The sequence below is a fragment of the Cibotium barometz genome, chromosome 12, assembly GCF_041138505.1.
Source record: "Cibotium barometz isolate CiBa-2024 chromosome 12, ASM4113850v1, whole genome shotgun sequence".
NCBI lineage: Eukaryota > Viridiplantae > Streptophyta > Polypodiopsida > Cyatheales > Cibotiaceae > Cibotium > Cibotium barometz.
In genome coordinates this window covers 52,169,617-52,194,042 of record NC_141057.1, presented here as the reverse complement: position 1 = coordinate 52,194,042, position 24,426 = coordinate 52,169,617, and the positions used below count along the sequence as shown (strand labels likewise).

The window sequence follows — 24,426 nt, the reverse complement described above, 5'->3', positions numbered from 1 at the left end:
ATGTCCTCATCTCGCAAAGTGGGGGTAGTCCTTTATCAGTTGATCTTCTTTTTCCCAACAGGCGTCCTCTAAAGGATAGAACTTCCACTTGACCAAAAACTCCCTAAGGACTCTGTTCCTAAGAGCCTTCTCCCAAACATCTAGGATTTCTTCGGGTTGGAGTTCCAGATCTGGCCTTGAGTCTAATGAGTCAACTGTTCTGACTGGGTACATTCTTTTTAAGTAAACTGACATGGAACACATTATGTACCTTGAGATGGGGAGGTAGAAGAAGTTTGTAAGCTAGATCTCCTATTTTCTTTGTAACGGCGTATGGTCCACAGTATCTAGGAGACAGCTTTTTGTACTTCCCTAAAGATAAAGAACTTCTCTTGGGTCATACACGAATGAAGACCATATCTGATTCTTCAAACACTCTCTCCATTCTCTTCTTATCAGCATACTGCTTTTGTTTATTCTAGGCAGTCTTAATATCTTTGCGAATTGCCTACATTTGCTGCTCCATATCATCAAGCATCTGTCTGGACATCTCAACCCTGATCAATGGGTTAGACCAAGTTAATGTTGTAAGGCAGTCTTGTCCGTACCAGAGCTTTGAAAGGGCTCATCTTGATACTTCGGTGATAAGAGGCATTATAAGCAAACTCAACTAGATGTAAGTAGCTTAACCACTTCTTAGGTTCTCTGCCATAGCATGACCAAAGAATATCTTTTATTACTTGGTTCACTCTTTCTATCTGGCCATCTGTCTCGAGATGATAAGCAGTACTGAGATCTAAGGAAGTTCCCACTGCTTCAAAGAATGCTGTCCAGAACCTTGATGTGAACTTAGGATCTCTATCGCTTACTGTCCTTCTGGGTAAGCCATGCAACACATTCCCACTTCATCTGTGGAATGTCTAAGGAATGCAGCTTTCTTGGCATCTTACCCTTTCTGCCTTGACTCTGACATATTAAACACCGACGCACATGATTAAGTACATCCTTTTTAAGTCCTCGCCAGAAGAAGCTCTTCTTTACAGACATGTAGGTCATTATAAACCCTCGATGTCCAACTATCGGGCTATCATAGGCTTCTCTCAGAATTTTTCCCTTTGTTTCCTCATCATTTGGAATGCATAGCCGATTATTATAATACATGCATCCTTCATCCAATTTGTACCCAAGAACTCGACTCATTTCCTGAGGAGTCTTGCTTTCCTGCATCAGTAGGGTAGCAATAGGGGCAAAGAATTTGTCCTGCATGATCTTCTCTCTTGCTTTACTAATCAAAGGATTTGACACCAATGTTATTTCAAGCAAGGAGGCTTTCCTACTGAGTGCATTTGCTACCACATTTTCTTTCCATGGCCAGTACTTAATCTCAAAATCAAATTCCTGCAGGGTCTGCATCCACCTTCTTTACGCATGTTGAGATCCTTTTGGGTGAAGATCCACTTCAGACTTTGATGATCTGTCATCAAGGTGAATCTCTGTCCCAAGAGATAATGTCTCCACAACTTTAGAGCATAAACTACTGAGAGTAACTCCTAGTCATGGGGACAGCATAATTTCTCATGCATTCTGAGTTTTTTGGATTCATAGGCTACTACATGACCTTCCTGCATATCATAAGTGCACGTCCTAGGGGGGAAACCACTGGCATCTGTCACTACTTCAAAGGGTATGAAAAAATTTGGCAATTTAAGGACAGGGTTGGCTACTAAGGCTGTCTTCAGCTTATCAAAAGCACTATGACACATAGCGGTCCAATGAAATAGGGTACTCTTCTTGAGAAGGTTAGTTAAAGGGGATGCTATTTGAGCATACCTGGGTATAAAAATTCTATACCACCCAGTTAATCCCAAGAATCCTCTGACTTCTTTCACTGTTTTAGGCTCTGGCCAATCTACGACTGCTTGGATTTTAGCGGGGTCAGGAGAAATCCCATCCTTAGATACTATAAATCCCAAGTATTTGACATGGTCAACAGAGAAAGTACACTTGCTCTTTTTTTACAAAGATTTGGTGTTTCCTTAGGATATTCAGGACTTTACGCACATGATCTTCATGATCTGCTACATTCTTAGAGTATACCAGGATGTCATCGAAGAAGACAAGAACAAATTCATCCAAGTATTCTCTGAGAATGTCTTGCATAAGGCGATTAAACTTTGCTGGGCATTTGTCACGGCATGATTGTAAATTCATAATTCCCAGAGCGAGTTTTGATGGCTGTCTTGGGGATATCTTGATCCTTAATTCTAATCTGGTAATATCTAGATTTGAGATCTATTTTTTGTGAACATTTGGGTTCTACTTAATCGATCCAAAAGTTCATCAATCCTAGGAATAGGATATTTGTTTTTTACTGTAACTCATTTAATCCTTTGTAATCAATAAAGAGTTAACATTCCATCTTTCTTTTTCTTAAAGAGAACGGACGCACCCCAAGGTGAAACATTGGGTCTTACGAATCCTTGCTCTAGCAGTTGTCTTAAATGCTCCTTAAGTTCTGGCTAAGCTCCGGGGGTTAGCTCTATCTCATGATCTACTTCATGAGTCAGAGGCATCTCTGTCAGCTCTTCTGGGAATACATCAGCATACTCACTTAGCCACTCTGGTTCCTTAGCCTTGGATTTTTTGTCTACTGGATTCATTTTAACGACATAGACAGCCTGCTTCTTTCTGAGTCCCTTCAGCAATTTAGAAGCTTTGATTAGCTGCAGAACTGGGGATTCAAAAATTCCAGTTCCTTAAACTTGATTCTCGTGAAGGTCGAGGAAAGAGATGGTTCCATTGTGATAGTGAATGTCAGCCTAATTCTTATGGAGCCAATCCATTCCAAGGATTCCGTCATAGATTCCCAAGGGTAAGACTCTTAACTGGCAGTATGTTACATTCCTATCTAGATTAAACTGAATACGATCTGTCTCTTGGTGTGAAAAGAATCTTCCCACTGGCCAATAACTTGCATAGGTTTCAAAAGTGTACTGCCTGAATCAATCAAAAGCTTAAAGTGCTTACCCTTGTACTCTGCTGGAGTATGAAGGACTGAGAACTGACAATTTTGCCCTTGATATTCAATGGCGACATAAATCTGTCCTCTTTCTTCGTCCACTACATCAGCTTTTGTGGTGGCTCTGGCTACTGTTGTCTGAGGTGGAACTCTCTCTCTGGCTTCCCTAATTCTAGGAGGGGGTTCTGAGACTACTCTACATTGAGGCCGCAGGCTGAGTTGGCATTCTTCAGGGGTTGCCCTGATTTTGGCGAGAGGGACCTTAATTAGATTGATACGAAGGGGTCGGTCTTAGCATTCTAGGACCTTGGCTTCCCTGGCCCATTGATATAGAAGGAGTTGGGCAATCCTTGAGCTGGTGCCCAAAACCTTGACAGCCAAAACATCTATTTTCACTTCGAAGCTCTTCCTTCTGCATCCTAGAATGAGTCAGAGTTCCAAAAAATGTGCTCCAAGGAAAAGGCCTTCCTTCCATTATGAAACTTCCTGTCTCCTAGTTTTGATTATGAAACTTCTCGTCTCCTAGTTTTGATTAGGACCTTGCTCTCTTAGGAGGTGCAAAGTTGGAAGTACTTTCTGGGGTTTAGAACCTTTTGAAAGACGAGGGTGCTGTGGCTTTGGCAAGACCTTGACAACAAAGGCCTTGGCGAAATCCTTCGTCATCATCAGCACTACTTCGGCCATAGAAACTGGCTTAGCATTCTTCACCAGGGTATCCAAAGGTTCGTTCATTCCCCGAATAAACCTGGCCATCAGCTGTTCTTCATCCAACAATGGCTTTGAGGAGGAGAGCAAATGCATGGTGATATTCCTCCGTGGTTCGGCTTCCTTGGGTTAGCTCCAGGAACTCGTTCATCTTTGTTTCCAAGAAGCCTGGAGAACAGAATCTCTTTCTGAGGTATGCTTTGAGATGGTCCCATGTATGGGTGTTCCGATCCAAGCGGTTTGTCTCGCAATGGTTCCTCCATGCTACTCTGGCTCTATTTCTACGATCTTCAGCCTGGCAAGAGCCATCTTACTTTTCTCCTTGTAACATGTGACATCAAAGTGCTCCTCCATAGCTTCGATCCACTTTCTACAGCCTCACCTAAGTGTTCCCCTTTGCCCTTGAAGGAACCTGGCTGAGACCTGTGTAGAGCTTTGTGAATGTCAAGGTCAGGCTCATCCTCATCCGTGTGTGAGGATCTAGCTATCTACCACGATGGAGATGTGAAGCCCTTAAAGAAGAAGCTTGGCCACCAAGAATAAGAGGGTAATCTCCAAGAGAAGAAGAGGATTAGTGAAGCTCAAAAGCTTCACAATGGAGAGGCAAGGTAGAGGGATAATGGAATTACACTAAATTGATAATTACACTAGTATGTAAATACACTAAGATGAAAATACAAAGGAATGGGGTTCTATTTATAGGAGAGGGAGGCCACCAACCAAGTCCAACTGGGATCTAGAGGCTTCCAGCTTCAGTTTGATCCAATTTGGACAAGTTTTGGACCAGTTAGTAGGTCCACTTTTCTGATCTAGTTTGAAAGAGGAGAGATGAAATAACTCATTTTTTTGAATTAAAAATTGGGGGAAATGATGAGATTCTAGGTGCCTCCTTCATGAGCTCCACTCATCCTCCAGAGGTGTCAAAATTTCATTTTTTTACTAATAAATCCTAGTACCAGTCAACTCTTCATCTTATGTGAGAATTTACTCATTTTTGGTGGATTTTCTTTTATTCTTACATTTTTCTTATTCAAACACTTGGATTAACCCCATTGGCCCTTTAAAACACTGACCTTAATCCATAATTTTTTGAAAATGGATACCCTTAGGCTAAGGTGTCCAATGCATATATTCAATTAATTTCTAATGCATATTAGAAAACTCTTTTTAATTTTCTGTTTTAGGGGAATTTATCTTAAATTTAAGGGATAACTTTATATCTAAAAATATCTCAAAACTGTATTATCTCTCTCTAGAATATTTTCTCTCTCTAGGCTAAAAACAAAGGAAATTAATGTTTTCTTGCATTCTGAAATAGGGGATGATTATAGGGGACTGAGAGGTGAACTTATACATCTTTAGGGGCTAAGGAGGAACCTTACAACTCACTAGTCCCATAGCATAACATAAGTCCGGCCTCGTAATAATCAAGTAGATAAGACTACCCATTTTCTTGTACATGGTGACATCTTCCAGTTCATCACCCAAATCAGCCATAAGCTTCATATTCTGCTCCAAAGGTGTCATCAGAGGCTTACAACCTGTCATTCCATACTTTGCTAACATGTCTAAGGCGGCATATTACCTTTGTGCACCAGCCATATACCATGAGATGTCCTGATCACCTCAATACCAAGAAAGAATCTGAGTTCACCCAAATCCTTCCTATCAAACTGTGTGCTTATAGATGTCTTCACATCCTCAATGTCTTTCCCATGATCACCTGTCACAATCCTCATCCACATAAATGACTATCACAACCAATCCATTATGTGTCTTCTTCACTTAAAGTGAAGAATCTAAGTTTCCCACATGAAAACCAATGCTCATAAGATACTTGCTTATTTTGTCACTCCAAGCTCTTGGTGCCTGCTTTAAACCATACAATGCTTTCTTCAATCTGCATACACGTGTTGGATACTTAGGGTGTACATACCCCTATGGCTGTTCCATAAATACGTCCTCTTGTAGCTCATAATTGAGGAAGGCATTCTTCACATCCTTTTGAAATAGATTCCATCCACGAGAAGCGGCCATAGATATCATAGACCTAACTGTAGCCACTAGGCTAAATGTCTCATCATAATCCAAACCATGTGTCTGTGCATATCCTTTTGCAACCAACCTTGCTTTATGCCTCTCTATTGAACCATCTGATTTACACTTCACTTTGTAAACCCATTTACAGCTAATCACATTCTTGTCATCTGGAAAATCTACCAAATCCCACGTGTCATTATGCGCCAAGGCATCCATCTCCTCATCCATGGCTCTATCCCATGTCTCCTTGCCAATAGCCTCTTCAAAACATGAAGTCTCTACATGCTTTACCATTGATGTCATATATGCATAATGCATAGCATAACTACTGTATGTCAACCTCTATACTAGGTATCTCACTCTCTGTGATCTCCTCACTGGGTGGCTCTACGAGCTCCATGTTCTCTAGCATATGGTGGCACATACCTATCATTTCTAACACCTGGAGTTCTTATTTTTGGAATCCCCAATTCTTCATCAAGGCTTTTTGATCTTGATGAATCATAACCTGTAGTACCAATGTCAACACCTTCCACTTTCTTCTTTCCTTTATCCACAGCACTACTCTTAGTGCTCACATCATGTCTCAATCTTCCTGGCCGCCATGGACTCACATTATCACTGGATGCCTCAAGTGGTCCACTTATACACGTAGATTCCTGCATAAGAAGATACACATCCTCATTTGCATCTATGTCATCAACCATGATATGCTCACTTTCTTTGTACCAAGTTCCCATCTCATCAAAGATCATATCTCTGCTAATGACAACTAGTTTTGTCACTGGATTATAGCATTTGTATGCTTTTCTCTCTTGCACATACCCAATGAAAACACATTTTTCAGCCTTTGGATCCAATTTCCTTCTTCTCTCATCTGGTACATGAACATATGCAACACATCCAAAGACTTTCAAGTGACTGATATCCGGCCTAAATCTTGTCATCCTCATAATAGGTGTACACTCATGTATAGCTACATATTAGTCCTATTCAACAAGTATACTATAGCTACATAGGAGTCCTATTCAACAAGTATACTATAGCTACATAGGAGTCCTACCCCATAGGTTACTATAGCTACATAGGAGTCCTATTCAACAAGTATACTATAGCTACATAGGAGTCCTACCCCATATGTCACTGTGAATGATTTCCAATGGTTTTCTGCTGATTTGACCATCTTTTGGCTGCACTCTTCCACCACGAAAGTCATTCTGTTTTTTATAGTAGTCTCTAGTCATATGTCCCATTTTACCACAATAGTGACACTCAATGCTACTAGCATTCTATTGTGGTGTTTGCCATCTCCCCCTGCCTCTAGATTCTAGCATGAGGGTGAAAACCACGACCACCTCTAGCACCAAATGATGGCTGAAAATTCAGTTGAGACTATGGTGATCGATCCTGCCAACAGCCACCTACACATCCTCTTGGGCTGAATCTCCCCCTGCCTCTAGCACCAAATGATGGCTGAAAATTCAGTTGAGACTATGGTGATCGATCCTGCCAACAGCCACCTACACATCCTCTTGGGCTGAATCTCCCCCTGCCTCTAGCACCATGATGAGTGTAGAATGCTTGATCCCTTGAACTTTCATTTGTGCTAGATGAGGCACCTATTCCAAGTTTCATCTCTTCCACAATAAGCAATGAAATCAGCTCATCAAAGTCTGGGGGGTCTCCACCTCTAACCTTGATAGAGGTTTCAAATGCCTTGTACTCTTTACCCAAGCCATTCAGTCAAATGGAGCTACCTTTTGAGTCAATTGACGAAGCTCTCTGTGACCTTTTCGTTACTTGAGCTTCCTTATCTGTAAACAATAGCCACTAAGATAAGCTAAATGCTCAGCTTGTTCACACACGGAGACTGCCACGTGCTTAAATGTAGAAGAAAAGCTAAGGTATCCCACTGCCATGACTGCAGAATCATGTCACTCATACACTGTGATTTGTCCATACACCATAACTACAAAATCACGTCGATTTCGTGTGACTGCAAAGTCACATCGATTTTTTTCATGATTGCAGAATCATGTCAATCAGGATAAGATAAGGTTTACTATTTTTGGCCTTGTGATCCCAAAATTTACAGCGAGAATCTCAGAAAGATAATCATGAGTGTAATCACGACCGTGATTTTGTAGGTTTCACCCAAAAACGTGATTTTGCAAAAATTTGAAGTTTGATTTTTGAGAAGTTCTTTATGTTTTTACTTGACCAAATTGTCCAGTATGGGTCTCCTAAGCATGAAGATCGTCAATATGTGCTTATCAATGGAGCCCAATCTACCCTCTAAACTCTGATTTTTTATGATTTTTGTCTCTTGACTTCACTAAACAAAAAACTAGTATATTCGTCTCTTGACTTCTCTTGATTTCACTAAACAAAAAACTAGTATATTCGTGTGTGAAAATTAGCAAAAATCAAGAGTTTTATTTTGTTTTTTATGAAATTTTTTGTTGATTAAGCTACCAAGTGCTAATAGGCCATAACATTAGTTAAGCAGAACAAAAAAAGTTTTTTCCTCTGATCACCTTAAATGCATAGCATGGATAGTCTTCTCTCACTCGGCCCAGCACATGGTTTTTGTTAACAGAGGCTGATATCAAGGCAAAATCCTCCCCTCTTATTGCAGCTAGAAGCATGAGACCATTCTTGCGATAAAAGCTTCCTAGGTCTTTGGATGAGGCTAATCAGCAACCTATTATGTGGAACCAGTTCATTAGGGATGAGGCCAGTCGGCCACTTGGTGCATCTCATTACATGCAGTGGTCAGGATGGGAGAGATGTGCATACACAATTCTTGCTTGGAAGACCTTTAAGGGTCTTCTGGTAGATTGGAGAGCTACATCCATTCAACATCCATTTAAGGTTCTTCTGGTAGATTGGAGAGCTACATCCATTCAACATCTTAGGGGCTCTCGCATACATATTGGTCAGATTGATGCAGCTATACCACATGAGTGACTCTGGGACATTTCATGGAGATTAAGGCACCCAAAGCTTCTATTTTTAAGTTTGGCTGGCCTAGTGTGAAAACTATTCACTTATATAGTGTGAGCTCTTCTCTTCTCCACTCTTACTTGCATGTGCTCTATTGGATTCTTGCATGCTAGATAGATGCTTTCTTGAATAGGTTTGATTGCAGGACCTCTTTTATTAACTTCTTCCTTGACCATCTTTTATGAGAGAGAACCACTGTGAAGAACATTCTCTTTTTTCCTCCATCTATGTATAGAGAGCTCTACCTTTACCCTCATTAGCAAAGGAGCATTCCGATGTGACAATGGAGTGAGAAGGAGATGGATGAGCTAGAGTGCCCACATCGAGGAGTTGCATTACCACTCTACTAAGGCAAGGCCCAATGACACATGATTCGGCATGGCTAAGGTAAGCCCTTCCTTGTCTTGAACAATAATATACACTTAAACAGAAGACCCTAAAATTTATTTGGGTCTCTACTTATAACTTTATTTGGGTTTCTACTTGTAAGTTTCTCTAAAATTCCAACTACCATGCTTTTGACAGGTCTCTCTCTCTCTCTCTCTCTCTCTCTCTCTCTCTCTCTCTCAAAGTGTGGTCACAAGGAAGACTAAATTGCAAGGAGGGCTCAAACGCATGTGGTATGTGGGAAAAAGACGCCCTCCTTGCTTTATTGTACTATTCCTTGTTACCTAGATTTTACATGCTCTAGAAAAGCATTATCTTCATAAAAATGCACGTTGAATCATATTTGAAGTTTTTAGATAGATGGTTTATGGTGAAACGTTAAATCTTAAGCACTATTGTACCACCATTTGATACATATGAAAAACAAAAATGATCTTCATAAGTCACTCGCTCTTCTCTATGTACCATGTGTTTTTCTTTTTTAGGAGTTTCCTCCTCACATGTTTATTTTCATGATAGGTGCTCAAGGTGAGAAACTTTTGCATTTGCTTATGATAATAAGCCATTTATAAACTTTGTCATTTTATGTTGTCATCAACAACATTGGTGATGATAACTTATTACTTTAATAGTGAAACTATTCTTGTAAGCAATGCCATAATCATAAAAACTACGATATTTAATGATGACCTCCACATTCTTTGATATTATTGAAAAGAAATAAAAAGAAGAAGGGAAGGGGGGAGGTGTAGGGTAGGGGTAGGGAAAACCTTTCGAGATATGATGCTGCAAAGGTACACAAAGGCAAATGTCCACACTATGGAGACTTTTCTTTACCTTTTTTCTAATAGGGGGCCACTTTATGTATGAATAAAGAAGAAATGTGTAAATTGTGGATGTATGGAGGTGACAATTACATGTTTTGCTAGTCCTTATGCAAGTTATCAAGCTTACATAGTTTAAGAAATGGCATGGAAGAATTGGCATTTTGAAAATAAAACAGAAGTGTTGTTTCTTACTAGAAAATTGAAAAGTGGATTGACTTTTGAGGGATTTTTCTTCATTGCAAAGAAAAATGCATGCTTCAAAAGCTGTTGAACTTGTGCTTCTGGTTTCATTGTGATTTCAAAGAAGAAAACAATCACATAAGTTGGACTAAAACTATCATGTGTTGGAAACCATACAAGTAGGGCATCAAAGGTGGGTTGTGGGTCAATCTTGGTGTCATGCTACAAAGCCATAAGAAGGCAAGTGTAGCCTTCTAATAAATACTACCCCTTTTTCACTGGGGTTTAATGTAAGTTGTGAATTTTTGGGGATGACAATTATATATTCCTCCAAAAAAAAAAAGTGAAATGTAAGGTTTGTTGGTCATTATGTAAGTTATCATGCTTACATAGTTTAAGGGATAGCATGTTTTAGAATATAAAAAAGTTGATGATTTTGACACTATAAAAAAGTCGCTGATTTTGACACTACAAAATTGAAAAACGGAATGGGACTTTTTTTCTTTGCAAAGAAAAATGTATTTCTAGTGTCATTGTGGCTTCCAAAGAAGAAAATGATCTAACTTGCTTCCAAAGAAGAAAATGATCACATAAGTTAGACTAAAACGATTGTATGAGTTGGAAATCATAGAAAAGAGCATCAAGGTGAGATGAGGGTCACAAACACAGGTATCCTTTAACAATCATGCAATTGGCCCATGATGATGGGAAGAAATTTTAAAGAGAGTTTGAATTTATTGGGTGAAAAGTGGAGTTTTGTGATAGTCTTGAGGAGAGGGAATCGAGGGGATGGGATTGCTACCTTGGCAATGTCATGGGATCTTTGGGGAACTAGCTAGTGGGAAACAACAGTAAAACAATCACAAGGAATGGAGAGAAATAAAGGTTCTCTTTGAGGTCGAAAGCCAACAACTAACAAAGTTTTATCAAGTTTTTTGAAGTTTCTTTTTTAATCTTTTGAAAGGTTTTATTACTTTGCAAAGACAACCTTGAAGGTTGAGGCTCATTGATGCACTCATCCCCTCCTCATATGCTTGACTACTCCTCTAGCACATATCAATGAGGCAACTGTTAACAAACAAGATTTGCTTTCCTTATATTTTAAAGTTCAAATCTGGAGGTTGATGCAAAGAAGACTAAGCTTTCCTTATAATTGAAAGTAAACACGATTTGCTGTTCCATGAAGGTTTCTTTTTAAAATTGTAAGGGTTCCCATACTATGGTCCACTCCAAATACCATTGCATTAAAAATGTAGCTAATCCCCTACCTACACATAATTGAAAGTAAAAACTATTTGCTCTTCCATGAAGGTTTCTTTTTAAAATTGTAAGGGTTCCCATACTATGGTCCACTCCAAATACCATTGCATTAAAAATGTAGCTAATCCCCTACCTACACCTTGTAATTGTATGAGAGATGCAACTAATTAATCTCCTACCTACACCCTGTAATTTGGAATTGCATGAGAACCATGTAATTACAAGCTAATGTCTTGATTAAGTACCAAGGGAGTGGGTTTTTGATGACTCATTCCACCCCTTTATGAGGCGACTAATTATTTACTAAATTGGAAGAATAATAACGGCAAGAAGGAAGAAAACGTAGAAGGAACTGATCAGAGGATCTGGGCCGTTGGAGCCACGTGGTGAGCTGACATGGAGATCTTAGCGCGAGGATTCCTAGCTATGACGGAGATAGGCTGCCTCTTCCATGACTTTTTCTCAGTGTGCAGAAGAAGAAGAAGAAGAAGAAGTAAACGAAGAAGCTTCTATATCTAGGGCAATAACAGTTCTGTGAAAGCGCGGCAGACACAGAAAGGGTGTTAGGGTTTTCAAGAAACACGTCTGGTAATGCAGGGGATGTTTAGGGTTTTGAAGAGGGAGAAACAGTTATTTGAAGTAGGGAGATTTTAGGAGGAAGGAAGGAAAAGCCAGGCAGAAAGGGGCAGCGATGGGTAAAAGCAGGGTTTTGTAGAGAAGGCTTTGTTGAACTCGGACCATATAGAGAGAGAGAGAGCGAGAGAGAGAGAGAGAGAGAGGGTACACACTACAGCCCGGCTTGCAGTGAATTGCGCAGGGGGTCTCAGACACGCGTATACGGAGTACGCCCCACGAGGACGTGCAGTGTGTGTGGCCCTCCTCCTCCGCATCAGACAAACGCCTGCATCGGAGGGAACGGAGCCCGCGGGCACCACCCTTGGCCCCGCCCCCCCCGCTCTTTTTGCAGAGAGAGAGAGAGAGAGAGAGAGGGAGGGAAGGAGGGAAAGAGAGAGAGACTGGCCGGAGGTCCAGATCCTCCTTTTGAAGCAAGACAAAGCTTCGTCTTGCAGCCGGACTCGGCATCGGGAAGGATCTGCGCATGCAAGACCCAGGTAACAGGAACGCTTTTCGTGGTTCGCCTAACCACGAAGACAGAAAATCAGGGTTTTTGCAGCGTTGGAGATCTCTATCTTTGCCATAGCCTTGCTTTGCCTGCTTTCGGGGTTTTAGAAAGAGGGCAAAAAACTTTTCTTTCGCCGCATCCTTACTCTGTTCCCCCACCATGTGCCTTCAAGATCGTTGATGCCGGCAACTGGCAATGTCCCCCTTCCTAGAGGCTTGATCCACCCTACCGTTAACACGAAAGCCATGGCACAGCTCTCTGTGCAGGAGATTGAGCGATACGGGCACAGCCCAGTGCACCATGCCATCGCTCGCCACGACTATGCATCGCTGAGGCGTATTCTTGCCAAGCTCCCAAGTTTGCCGAAGGCAGGGGAAGTTGTAACAGAGGAAGAATCTGCAATCGCAGAAGAGGCTGCAGACAAAGTCACCGGTGTTATAGATCGAAGAGATGTGCCAGGTCGGGAAACTCCTCTCCACTTAGCAGTCCGACTGGGGGATGCAGCAGCTGTGGAAATGCTCATGGCCGCAGGTGCGGATTGGAGCCTGCAGAATGAGCAGGGATGGAGTGCATTGCAGGAGGCTGTTTGTGCCAGAGAGGAAGGTATCGCCATGATTATCACAAGGTATTACCAGCCCTTGGCCTGGGCTAAGTGGTGCAGACGCCTGCCCAGAATCACTGGTGCCATGCGCAGAATGAGAGACTTTTACATGGAAATTACATTCAACTTCGAGAGCTCAGTTATCCCTTTCATCAGTCGCATCGCCCCATCGGACACGTACAGGATATGGAAACGGGGCTCCAATCTGCGAGCTGACATGACCCTTGCTGGCTTTGATGGCTTCAAGATACAACGCTCTGATCAGAGTTTCTTGTTCCTTGGAGATGGAACTGAGGATGGTAAGGTTCCCTCTGGTTCGCTTCTTGTGTTAACTCACAAAGATAAAGAGGTCACTAGTGCACTTGAAGGCGCTGGTGCACAGCCTTCAGAAGCTGAGATAGCTCAGGAAGTTGCCATCATGTCTCAAACAAACATGTATCGGCCTGGAATAGATGTTACACAGGCTGAGCTGGTTCCACAATTGACATGGAGAAGGCAAGAGAAGACAGAAATGGTGGGATCATGGAAAGCCAAAATTTTTGACATGCATCATGTGCTTATCAGTGTCAGGTCAAGGAGGGTTCCTGGAGCCATGACCGATGAAGAATTGTTTGCTGCTGAGAGTGAGGCCCAAGCAGATCATGAAGATGACTATGCGGATCTCCTAACCCAGGAAGAGAAGCAGCAACTAGAGAATGTTCTCAGCATGGAAACACTGGACCTGTGTGAAGATGATCATGGCGACAGTGGCTCCAGACACAGCGTTCATTTAGACCATGCTGAAAATCACAGTGATAATGACATGGATGATTTGGCCTCTGCCTCATCAGGGCATGAACAAAATGGTTCAATGGAGCTGGTGACTTCTGTAGGAGACCAGAAAAAAGGCTGGTTTGGTTGGGGAAAGAAGGCTGGCAAACAGGAAGGTGGTAAAAAGAATGCGCCTTATGTCAGATTGCATGGAAACGGGGAAGTTGAAAGCTCAGATGCAAGCTCGAGCACAGCCTCAGACAGGTTTGTTAAGCTGAGTGCAAAGCATACTGCAGAAAGCAGTAGATTGTCTACTGGAAAGAAGGCAAACGATGCTCTGGTAGATGGACCATCCAAAAAGGGAAAAGAGAGAGCTGCTAGGAGGGTTAGTGGGATCAAAGATAAGCGCAATCAGATTCCTAGCAGCAATGGCAACCTTGAGAGTGAATACAAGAAGGGCTTGAGACCAGTGCTCTGGCTGACACCCGATTTCCCTCTCAAGACGGAAGAGCTATTGCCATTACTGGATATTTTGGCCAACAAGGTCAAGGCTGTGCGACGTTTGAGGGAGTTATTGACTACAAAGCTACCTTCAGGGATGTTTCCAGTGAAGGTATCAGAAATCAATCTTGCTTACATACCATTAAAATCTGCCATAATTTTTTTATTAGGATTGACTTTGTCATGGTGAACTGCAGGTGGCAATCCCCATCATTCCAACAATTCGGGTGGTGGTGACATTCAATAAATTCGAGGAGCTTTCCACAACAGAAGAGTTTGGTACACCACTTTCAAGTCCTGCCCACTTTTCAGATTCCAAGGGCAAGGAGCATGAATCATCGCAGTCTTCAAGCTCATGGTTTTCATGGATCCGGGGTTCTCGAGATCAGATTGGCAGCACATCTTCTGTGCATGAAGATTTTGTGGAAGATATGGATCCTTTCATCATTCCTAGTGACTACTCCTGGATTGACATGAAAGAAAAGAAGCGCCGCTTGAAGGCCAAGAAAGCCAAAAACAAGAAGCTTAAGAGAGCATCTGTGAAGCCACCGGAAACAGCAGCTGATAGTGATGGTGAAGAGTAAATGTCATGCTGTCCTATGGTCTTTCTTTTGGCAAGGCTTTCCAAGCAGTCTTATATTCAAATCCGTGCCTTCCATATTTGGTGCATATTCATAGAGTGGCATCAGTATCTTGGCTTTACTATGGGCAGAATCTCATGTAAATGAGAGAGTTCCTTGGGAAGGGCACGCTGTAAGGTATTCAGATTCCAGGTGCCTGATTTGTGATGTTAACATCTATGGCCCATTGCCCATCATCATTGTTGTTTCTTAGGACCAAGGCTGGCAAAAAGCTTTTTTTAAGTAACTTCACAGTCTTCAGAAGCCTTTGGTTCAATGCAGAAGCATTTCATCCTTTTTAATGTCTAATGATGTAGTTTTGCACTACATGCACTGTTTGAGGCAGTGCATGATATTATCGAGCGCTCTCATTGTCTGATTAAGAGTGCTTGCATCATCTGGGCACTATTAGCCGTTCCTGGCCTTAGGCCGGGAACATGCGCATGCGTAAGAACAATTAATATAGCATTTGAAAAGTGGAGTTATCAATGTGGTCACTCTGGTGCATTGTTTAGAGTGGTTGGAGGTGAACTCGGTTTGAATCCTCATGCCACCTGCATGCAATGGCATACATTCATTTGCGTGTATTTTTTGGTCATGCAATGGCATACACGTGAGATTTTCTCTTCGGACAACAGAGGTTTGCTGACATCATTCGTGCTTCACACGTGTACAAAAGATACGGCTAAGGGTTTGATATTTATCTCTATCCATTTGAGGCCTTGTTAGGGACCATTCTCAAATTGTGTTTGATTTTTTAATGGTGGCACCAGTGGGCCATTTCATATGGTGCTGGTTAAGTGAGAAGTAGGGTGCTGGTGGAAGAGGTAGTAGGCAAGGGGTGAGAAGGCAAGGGGGATGGAATGGGAGGGGCGTGAGGAGAGGAGTTTCTTTCTTAAGAGTAACACCAATTATTTGCTAAGCACGTGCGGCTAGGAGAATAAAGACGGCCATTGGGCCTTGACCCTTGTTGGATTGCCCATGGAACCCCCCTTATATTGATGCTTTTATGTACATTCTCTTTTAAATTTTTTTGGATTCATCCATATTTCATGTGAACATATCACCATTTGAATGAGTGTCCGAGAGGGTTGAATGCATGCACATATTAAAGGCAAAGCAGGCCAATGGTTTAGGTCTTTAAATACACACTTGAAAAGGCCAGCCAACTAAAGCTATTCCCGAGGGTTTGGAATGTAAGGTAATTGCAGATAGGGGCATGCAGGAGGGTGGAGATTCAGCTGCAACATCTATGGCCTTAACTGGCTTCAAGATGGCACTCTTACCAAAGTTAACCAAGGGTATGCCGGCTTGGTGAGCCTCGCAAGTTGCATGGCTCACTTTTGTTATATGAGGTCCAGTTCAGTCTCATTTACTGTCTTATGTCTACTTTGGCCTGCTCTTTGTCGTGATTGCACCACAGACACTTGTGAAAAAGTTCTAGCCCATTTTGCATGGAGGCACAAATGGAAGGTATATTTGCTTCCACCACTTATTGCTGTGGGATACTAGATTTACAAGCTGGTAGTCAGAACACAGAGGCCAAAGATATTGAAGTGTTTAGGGGAAACAGAGAATACACTCATTGGGAACTAACGCTACGGCCTACCATGGCAGACCAAAAATCTTAATTCATACTCTTATCTAAGATGCACATTCAAAGTTGACGAAGTTCTTAGACTGGCATGCCAGATTTGCATCGTACCTTGTCATGTTCCAAAAAAGGGTTTTTATGAATAACTTGACATGCTATTCAAAAATAAATGGGCCTCAACCTCACTACAGCATTGAGAATCAAATATAAATGGGCCTCAACCTCACTACAGCATTGAGATTGTACAAGTAGCCAAGCACTTTGATTATGGATGGTTGTATATTTCTGCGATTTCATTTCACCAACAGCTCCATTTGGTCTAGGGATGAACATCCTTGCTCGAGCATGGTGAGTACAATGAAGTTCCAAAGGAACAACAAAGGGGCTCAATGGAGACAAAAGAAATGGATTAGAATGTCCTCCCAATGATCCAGCTCATATTGAAACGTCCAATTGAATCATAGAGTACGTACACTTGAGAAGTTGAGATGCCTCTTCAGGTCAAAAGACCCCTGACCAAAATATGTGCAGCACTCACTTCAATATTATAATGTCCTCCCAATGATCCAGCTCGTACTGAAACGTCTAATTGAGTGATAAGAGTACATACACTTGAGAAATTATGTTGAGATGCCTCTTAAGGTAAAAAGACCCCTGACCAAAATATGTGCAGCACTCACCTCAATATTATAATGCTCTAAATGAGTATAGTGCCTTTCCTTTTTGAGTTCTTTGTAGCTACTAGAGTGCTTTAAAGTTCTCCAAAACTAATTTAAGTCCCCAATTGTACATACATTGAGTGTCTAATATGATGATGACACTTGAGAAATTATGTTCAAATTCCCTAAAAGGACGGTATACATCCATCACATTCTCACATTGGCATAGGTCAAGTACATGCATGTTCACATCAAACGGAGGAGTAGGCAAAAAGTTCTAAGGGGCATGATATGATAAGAGCATCTCAACGTATAGGCACATCAGCATTAGAATCAAGTCAACACCATATACATTTAAAAAACTGCCCTTAAAGGTATCTACTTTTGCAGCTCTCTTTTGAACAAGTAGGTTCTCACAATCACTAACTTTGACACAAGAAAAATGGCTTGTCCAAGTAGCTCATGCAAAGCTCTTTCACAACTTTTGACTGAGACCTCATACATTAGCCACAAATTGCACTAACAGTATAAGGAGGTGACAACAGGAGTGTTACATGTTCTCTCATGCTTTTGCCTTGTCACGAATGATGCACAACTTTGACAGAAGCCCTGACAATTGTAAAATTGTCCCAACACCATCAGCAATTCGCATATTTGCGAAACCCACCTCCTGCAGAGAACAAATATTGTTTAGACAGCAAACCCCAACTCCTGCAGAGAACAAATATTGTTAGACAGCAAACAACAACCACGTAAAGTGCCTTTTCAGACACCTCCCGCAAGCTGAATAGCCCAGATCATAGAGTTTCTTTAGCCCTGTATAAGCTTCATCAAACGTTGCCTCCTGAAGTGTGACGAATGATATTAACAACATGGAGGGGGTGCGGTTGATCACAAACCTGCACAAATCAAGCCGTATGCTGATTGTCAACAGGATCCCACCAACTTTTAGTGACAGAATGGTAATTAAGATGTTACTTACACACCCACTTTGAAAACATTCTCCTGGTTGACGAAGTGAAAACCACTGTACGTTGCTTGAAGGTTGTTTAGCGCCTGTCGCATGTCTCCATCAGCCGTAAATACCACTGCTTCCAACACTTCAGGTATGTATGGCACCTACAACCATGCATTATTTGCCCAAATAAGTTTACCATGACAAAGCTGCTGGGTAGTGCTCCATTGATTGAGACTAGCTTCAAATGCTTAAATCAGGAATTTGTTAGAAAAGATCTTTGCTTGTGGGATACTCTGTCACTGTACTGATCGAGATTCTACCCAACCTTAAGGGTTCATGCAGTGCAGTCATGACATTGACACACTTGGTGACCAGAATTTTAACTGGCACTCAAAGTGGAACTAGGCGATAACTCCTCCCTACCTCCTACAAATTTGTTAAGATTCTTCTCACCTTGCCATTTAATTTGAGAGTTAAATGGCACTGGTCAAGGACATTTTACGGTTCTAAGGGATTTATGGGACTTGGGTGTGGACCAAGTGTAAACCGACCGAATTGTTAATGAATGTGCTTTAATTGACTGCCTATCTGAGTGAGTTATTGGCTCTTAAGCATCCTCAGGGAATGAAGACCAAAGCCTGGCCTTGGTTTTGCAATAGCCAAACACTTGGATAGTAAAATTTGATGATATGGGAGACCAAGGTTTGGGTAAATGGACATGGCCCGAATAGTGTTGGTCTAGCCTCAAGTTTAGGGGTGCACTATATAGAGCTATGGTTGGGTTGTAAGCATGCCAGTCACAACTATTATGGCCTTTTTAATTGTTTGGCTTGCATGTGTTAGCTGGGACTCAAGAATTAGGGTATGCTTTATGTTGGATGAACAAATGGAGAGACTCGACCACCAATGTAGAAGCTGTGGGGGAGAGAGAGAGAGAGGTGCACGAGTCAAAAATGATTTTGATAGATGTGTTGAACCTTCACCAAGTACATGTTCTGTAAGTACATGTTCTGTAGGCTGAAGCCTTATCTTTTGACCCATAGTAATCACCAAAAAAAGAAAACAAACGCATCTTTTCTTCGGATACCATGTTCAAAGAACATGGGCAAGAAGATGAATCTAAAGTGAGCTAAGCTAGCAAACAAGAAAAGGGAAGGCAACAAGCCATTCCTCCCAGGCAACGGCCAAAAATGTTACTCCCCAACTGTCATTGGGGAAATTATCATTTACCCACACCGAGCTGTGCTCAAAGGTGTTGCTTCCTTTTGGATGCTCTCTACCCTCATTCGCTCTGTCAGTGTGTCACTCACCGTGGTTGCCAGCTCACACAAGATGGCTCACTCTCTCACACGCATATGCAAGATAATGAATGGCACAACACACGCTGTCTCTCAAGCTTGCTCCCTCTCTCCAACACAAATTATCCAAAACCGCTCTTAGGAATTTGCAGTTTTCATGTATCTTGCCCCTTATCATCTACATGTCTGTACTCCCTAGACTACTCTCTCTTGTCATGTTTCTACAGCATAAGATTGTCGCAACAAAGTCAACCCCATAAGTTTTAAAATTACACACACGAGGAGACAGAATTGAAAGAGAGTACAAACACCATCATATGTTCCCCTGGCTTCCTCCTCCTTGAGAGTATTTCTTACTGATCTGAGGCCAAAAGCTTGTAAACAAAAAGAATCTGTCAAGATTGTCAAGGCTCGTGTGCGCACTTGATAGGGCTCAAGACTAAGGTCTTTTGTAGAAAAGTATAGCTGGACAGTGCAGTAAGAAAGACTGAAAAAAGCTGCTAAGTATGCTGAGCTAACAAAGGCTGCACTTGCTGGAGTAAGGGTGATGGCTAGAGGATGAGCACAAGATTGGATCTACACTTGGTCCAAAAGCCTTTATGAAAACAAGCTTGTTGATTAGTTGAGAGTTCTGCCCCCCACCAGCATTGCATTCAATGTTGCTGCTTTTGTTACATACATGCCAGATAGATAGACAAACACATCCCTTGAACATGATACCATGAAAAAACAGTCAACAAATAAAAAAATTAGTGTACTACATGACGTACATTTTCCGCTTGAACAACACGAAGCAGCCGATCCAAGATGTCCCGGTCTGAAAGCCTTGAAAACCTCACAATCGCACACCTGCTCTGAATCGGCTCAATGATCTTTGCGTAAGTATTGCAAGCCAAAGCAAATTTGGTGGTATTGGAGTAAATTTCCATGGTTCGTCGAAGCGCCTGCTGTGCTCCACTTGTCATGCTGAAGCCCACAAAACCCTTTTGGGGTTGACCAGGGGCTCAACCATGTACAAGCATTAAAGTCACCATATAAATACAAGATAACCTGACACCAACTATCTCTCTTCTTCTCTCTTCTTCTCTCTCCTTTGTATTAATCATGTTTAAATCAACATCTTGTTCTTAATCAAGCTTAGGACTATGGATCAGTACAACAATGGCTTCCGTGCATGCAACACTACTCTCAGATCAGTTTCAAAGGCCTAGCAACAGGCATGATCAGTTCCAATAGGTGACCCGCCACTGTGTTAAGGGTAAGGGATCGCAGGCATGGAGACAACAGTGGAACAGACGCTCAGTTCTTCAACAAGACTTGGAAGTGGAGATCAGAAGTGGAAGGTGTTCAAACAAAACCATCAAAGTAGAAGTGTCAAAGTCAACAGTAGAAGGTCAAAGTCAAAGTTAGAAGTCCAGGGAGGAAGGATCAAAGAGAGTCCACCCCATCATCAAATTTAGCAGGAGGAGATGTCACATGCACGCCCGTGCCATGGCTAATCCTTAGCATGAACAACCTAATCCCTGATTAAACCATCAATTAGGACATCATTAGCAGTACAAGCATTACCATTAGCATCTTGTTCTTAATCAAGTTTAGGGTTGTGGATCAGTACAGCAAAGGCTTCCGTGCATGCCTATCTGAGTGAGTTATTGGCTCTTAAGCATCCTCAGGGAATGAAGACCAAAGCCTGGCCTTGGTTTTGCAATAGCCAAACACTTGGATAGTAAAATTTGATGATATGGGAGACCAAGGTTTGGGTAAATGGACATGGCCCGAATAGTGTTGGTCTAGCCTCAAGTTTAGGGGTGCACTATATAGAGCTATGGTTGGGTTGTAAGCATGCCAGTCACAACTATTATGGCCTTTTTAATTGTTTGGCTTGCATGTGTTAGCTGGGACTCAAGAATTAGGGTATGCTTTATGTTGGATGAACAAATGGAGAGACTCGACCACCAATGTAGAAGCTGTGGGGGAGAGAGAGAGAGAGGTGCACGAGTCAGAAATGATTTTGATAGATGTGTTGAACCTTCACCAAGTACATGTTCTGTAGGCTGAAGCCTTATCTTTTGACCCATAGTAATCACCAAAAAAAGAAAACAAACGCATCTTTTCTTTGGATACCATGTTCAAAGAACATGGGCAAGAAGATGAATCTAAAGTGAGCTAAGCTAGCAAACAAGAAAAGGGAAGGCAACAAGCCATTCCTCCCAGGCAACGGCCAAAGATATTACTCCCCAACTGTCATTGGGGAAATTATCATTTACCCACACCGAGCTGTGCTCAAAGGTGTTGCTTCCTTTTGGATGCTCTCTCCCCTCATTCGCTCTGTCAGTGTGTCACTCACCGTGGTTGCCAGCTCACACAAGATGGCTCACTCTCTCACACGCATATGCAAGATAATGAATGGCACAACACACGCTGTCTCTCAAGCTTGCTCCCTCTCTCCAACACAAATTATCCAAAACCGCTCTTAGGAATTTGCAGTTTTCATGTATCTTGCCCCTTATCATCTACATGTCTGTACTCCCTAGACTACTCTCTCTTGTCATGTTTCTACAGCATAAGATTGTCGCAACGAAGTCAACCCCATAAGTTTTAAAATTACACACATGAGGAGACAGAATTGAAAGAGAGTACAAACACCATCATATGTTCCCCTGGCTTCCTCCTCCTTGAGAGTATTTCTTACTGATCTGAGGCCAAAAGGTTGTAAACAAAAAGAATCTGTCAAGATTGTCAAGGCTCGTGTGCGCACTTGATAGGGCTCAAGGCTAAGGTCTTTTGTAGAAAAGTATAGCTGGACAGTGCAGTAAGAAAGACTGAAAAAAGCTGCTAAGTATGCTGAGCTAACAAAGGCTGCACTTGCTGGAGTAAGGGTGATGGCTAGAGGATGAGCACAAGATTGGATCTACACTTGGTCCAAAAGCCTTTATGAAAACAAGCTTGTTGATTAGTTGAGAGTTCTGCCCCCCACCAGCATTGCATTCAATGTTGCTGCTTTTGTTACATACATGCCAGATAGATAGACAAACACATCCCTTGAACATGATACCATGAAAAAACAGTCAACAAATAAAAAAATTAGTGTACTACATGACGTACATTTTCCGCTTGAACAACACGAAGCAGCCGATCCAAGATGTCCCGGTCTGAAAGCCTTGAAAACCTCACAATCGCACACCTGCTCTGAATCGGCTCAATGATCTTTGCGTAAGTATTGCAAGCCAAAGCAAATCTGGTGGTATTGGAGTAAATTTCCATGGTTCGTCGAAGCGCCTGCTGTGCTCCACTTGTCATGCTGAAGCCCACAAAACCCTTTTGGGGTTGACCAAGGGCTCAACCATGTACAAGCATTAAAGTCACCATATAAATACAAGATAACCTGACACCAACTATCTCTCTTCTTCTCTCTTCTTCTCTCTCCTTTGTATTAATCATGTTTAAATCAACATCTTGTTCTTAATCAAGCTTAGGACTATGGATCAGTACAACAATGGCTTCCGTGCATGCAACACTACTCTCAGATCAGTTTCAAAGGCCTAGCAAAAACAGGCATGATCAGTTCCAATAGGTGACCCGCCACTGTGTTAAGGGTAAGGGATAGCAGGCATGGAGACAACAGTGGAACAGACGCTCAGTTCTTCAACAAGACTTGGAAGTGGAGATCAGAAGTGAAAGGTGTTCAAACAAAACCATCAAAGTAGAAGTGTCAAAGTCAACAGTAGAAGGTCAAAGTCAAAGTTAGAAGTCCAGGGAGGAAGGATGAAAGAGAGTCCACCCCATCATCAAATTTAGCAGGAGGAGATGTCACATGCACGCCCGTGCCATGGCTAATCCTTAGCGTGAACAACCTAATCCCTGATTGAACCATCAATTAGGACATCATTAGCAGTACAAGCATTACCATTAGCATCTTGTTCTTAATCAAGTTTAGGGTTGTGGATCAGTACAGCAAAGGCTTCCGTGCATGCAAAAAACCATATGCACATTGGGCTTCAATGCATTCACATCATTACGCTTCTTCTTGTTTGGGCATGTTTTTGCTATATGCTCAATGCTACCACAAGTAAAGCATTTTCCCTCACTCGTATACTGCTCAGCACTGAGACCATAGTCTTTCACTTTGAAGAGACGCTTCTTGGTAGACTTATTTTCAGCCTTTGGACCATTTTTGTCTTGGTTTTGGTCCTTCTTAAGTGCCTGACCATTATTTTACAGGTTTTGGACAACCCTCTCTTTGCCTTCGAATGACGGTTTACTCTCTTTGCCTTGGAATGAGGATTTAGCCTTGTTGGATCGACTCAACTTGAGTTCCAATTGCTCGGTGGCAACGGTGGCTGCGATTACTTACTATAAAGTGTGACCAAGATACATTTGTAGTCTCGGTTTGTACACGGGTTGTAATCTCGATTGAAACCTTCTCTTCCTTTCCACCTTTGGAACATGCATAAATGGAGACACCTCCAAAAGCACTTTCTAAAACTTGTGCACATATGCATTCACCGTTTCCTCTTCATTCTCCTTCACCCAATCCCACTTCATTGTTATCTCATTTAATGTATTGGGAGGCAAGAACTAGGCATAAAACCTCTCCTTGAACTCTTCCAATGATCTAACAAGATTTGGTGAGAGCTTCTCAATAAGCCACCAATGAGTAGCGGTATCTTCCATAAACATGCTTACATGTCGGATCATGGATTTTTGAGTGAAATCCTCATCACTAAAAGCAATATCAAGTGCCTTTGACGCATTATATTTCCCATGATATATATCAAACTTAACAAATTTGTCTCGGACTTTGAAGTCACAAGACTTTGATGCATTAGACACCATCTCAACAAGTTTTTCTATATGCAAGTCCATTGGGACAGCTCCAGTGACTGGCATCATTTTGGGAACAAAAGGAGATGCATTGG

At 41.9% G+C, this 24,426-nt stretch overlaps 2 protein-coding genes and 1 long non-coding RNA gene across 8 annotated transcripts; 1 reads left to right on the top strand and 2 right to left on the bottom strand.

Moving 5' to 3' along the window:
- Positions 1 to 12,467: 12,467 nt before the first annotated feature.
- LOC147633564 (uncharacterized) lies at positions 12,468 to 12,789 on the bottom strand. Its single transcript, XR_015267142.1, has 2 exons — positions 12,650 to 12,789; positions 12,468 to 12,605 (listed from the first exon to the last, which is right to left on the bottom strand). It is a non-coding gene; the product is annotated as an uncharacterized LOC147633564 (long non-coding RNA).
- Positions 12,706 to 15,307, top strand: LOC147633563 (uncharacterized). Its single transcript, XM_086806672.1, has 2 exons — positions 12,706 to 14,490; positions 14,576 to 15,307. The coding sequence occupies exons 1-2, from the start codon at positions 12,706 to 12,708 to the stop codon at positions 14,960 to 14,962; spliced, it is 2,172 nt and encodes a 723-aa protein (XP_086662798.1). The 3' UTR covers positions 14,963 to 15,307.
- A 2,239-nt stretch (positions 15,308 to 17,546) lies between these two features.
- LOC147633562 (replication factor C subunit 4-like) lies at positions 17,547 to 21,888 on the bottom strand. Of its 6 annotated transcripts, none has more exons than XR_015267141.1 (4): positions 20,278 to 21,888; positions 18,242 to 18,370; positions 18,004 to 18,150; positions 17,547 to 17,921 (listed from the first exon to the last, which is right to left on the bottom strand). XR_015267141.1 is itself a non-coding variant. In XM_086806666.1 (4 exons), exons 1-4 carry the CDS (start codon positions 20,470 to 20,472, stop codon positions 17,771 to 17,773), a joined length of 633 nt encoding a protein of 210 aa, XP_086662792.1. In that variant the 5' UTR covers positions 20,473 to 21,888; the 3' UTR covers positions 17,547 to 17,770. The 6 variants fall into 6 exon arrangements, 5 of the variants coding, with proteins under 5 accessions (XP_086662792.1, XP_086662794.1, XP_086662795.1 ...); XM_086806666.1 differs by having other exon boundaries at positions 18,001 to 18,150; positions 18,234 to 18,370; XM_086806668.1 differs by having other exon boundaries at positions 18,234 to 18,370.
- Between the last annotated feature and the right edge of the window lie 2,538 nt (positions 21,889 to 24,426).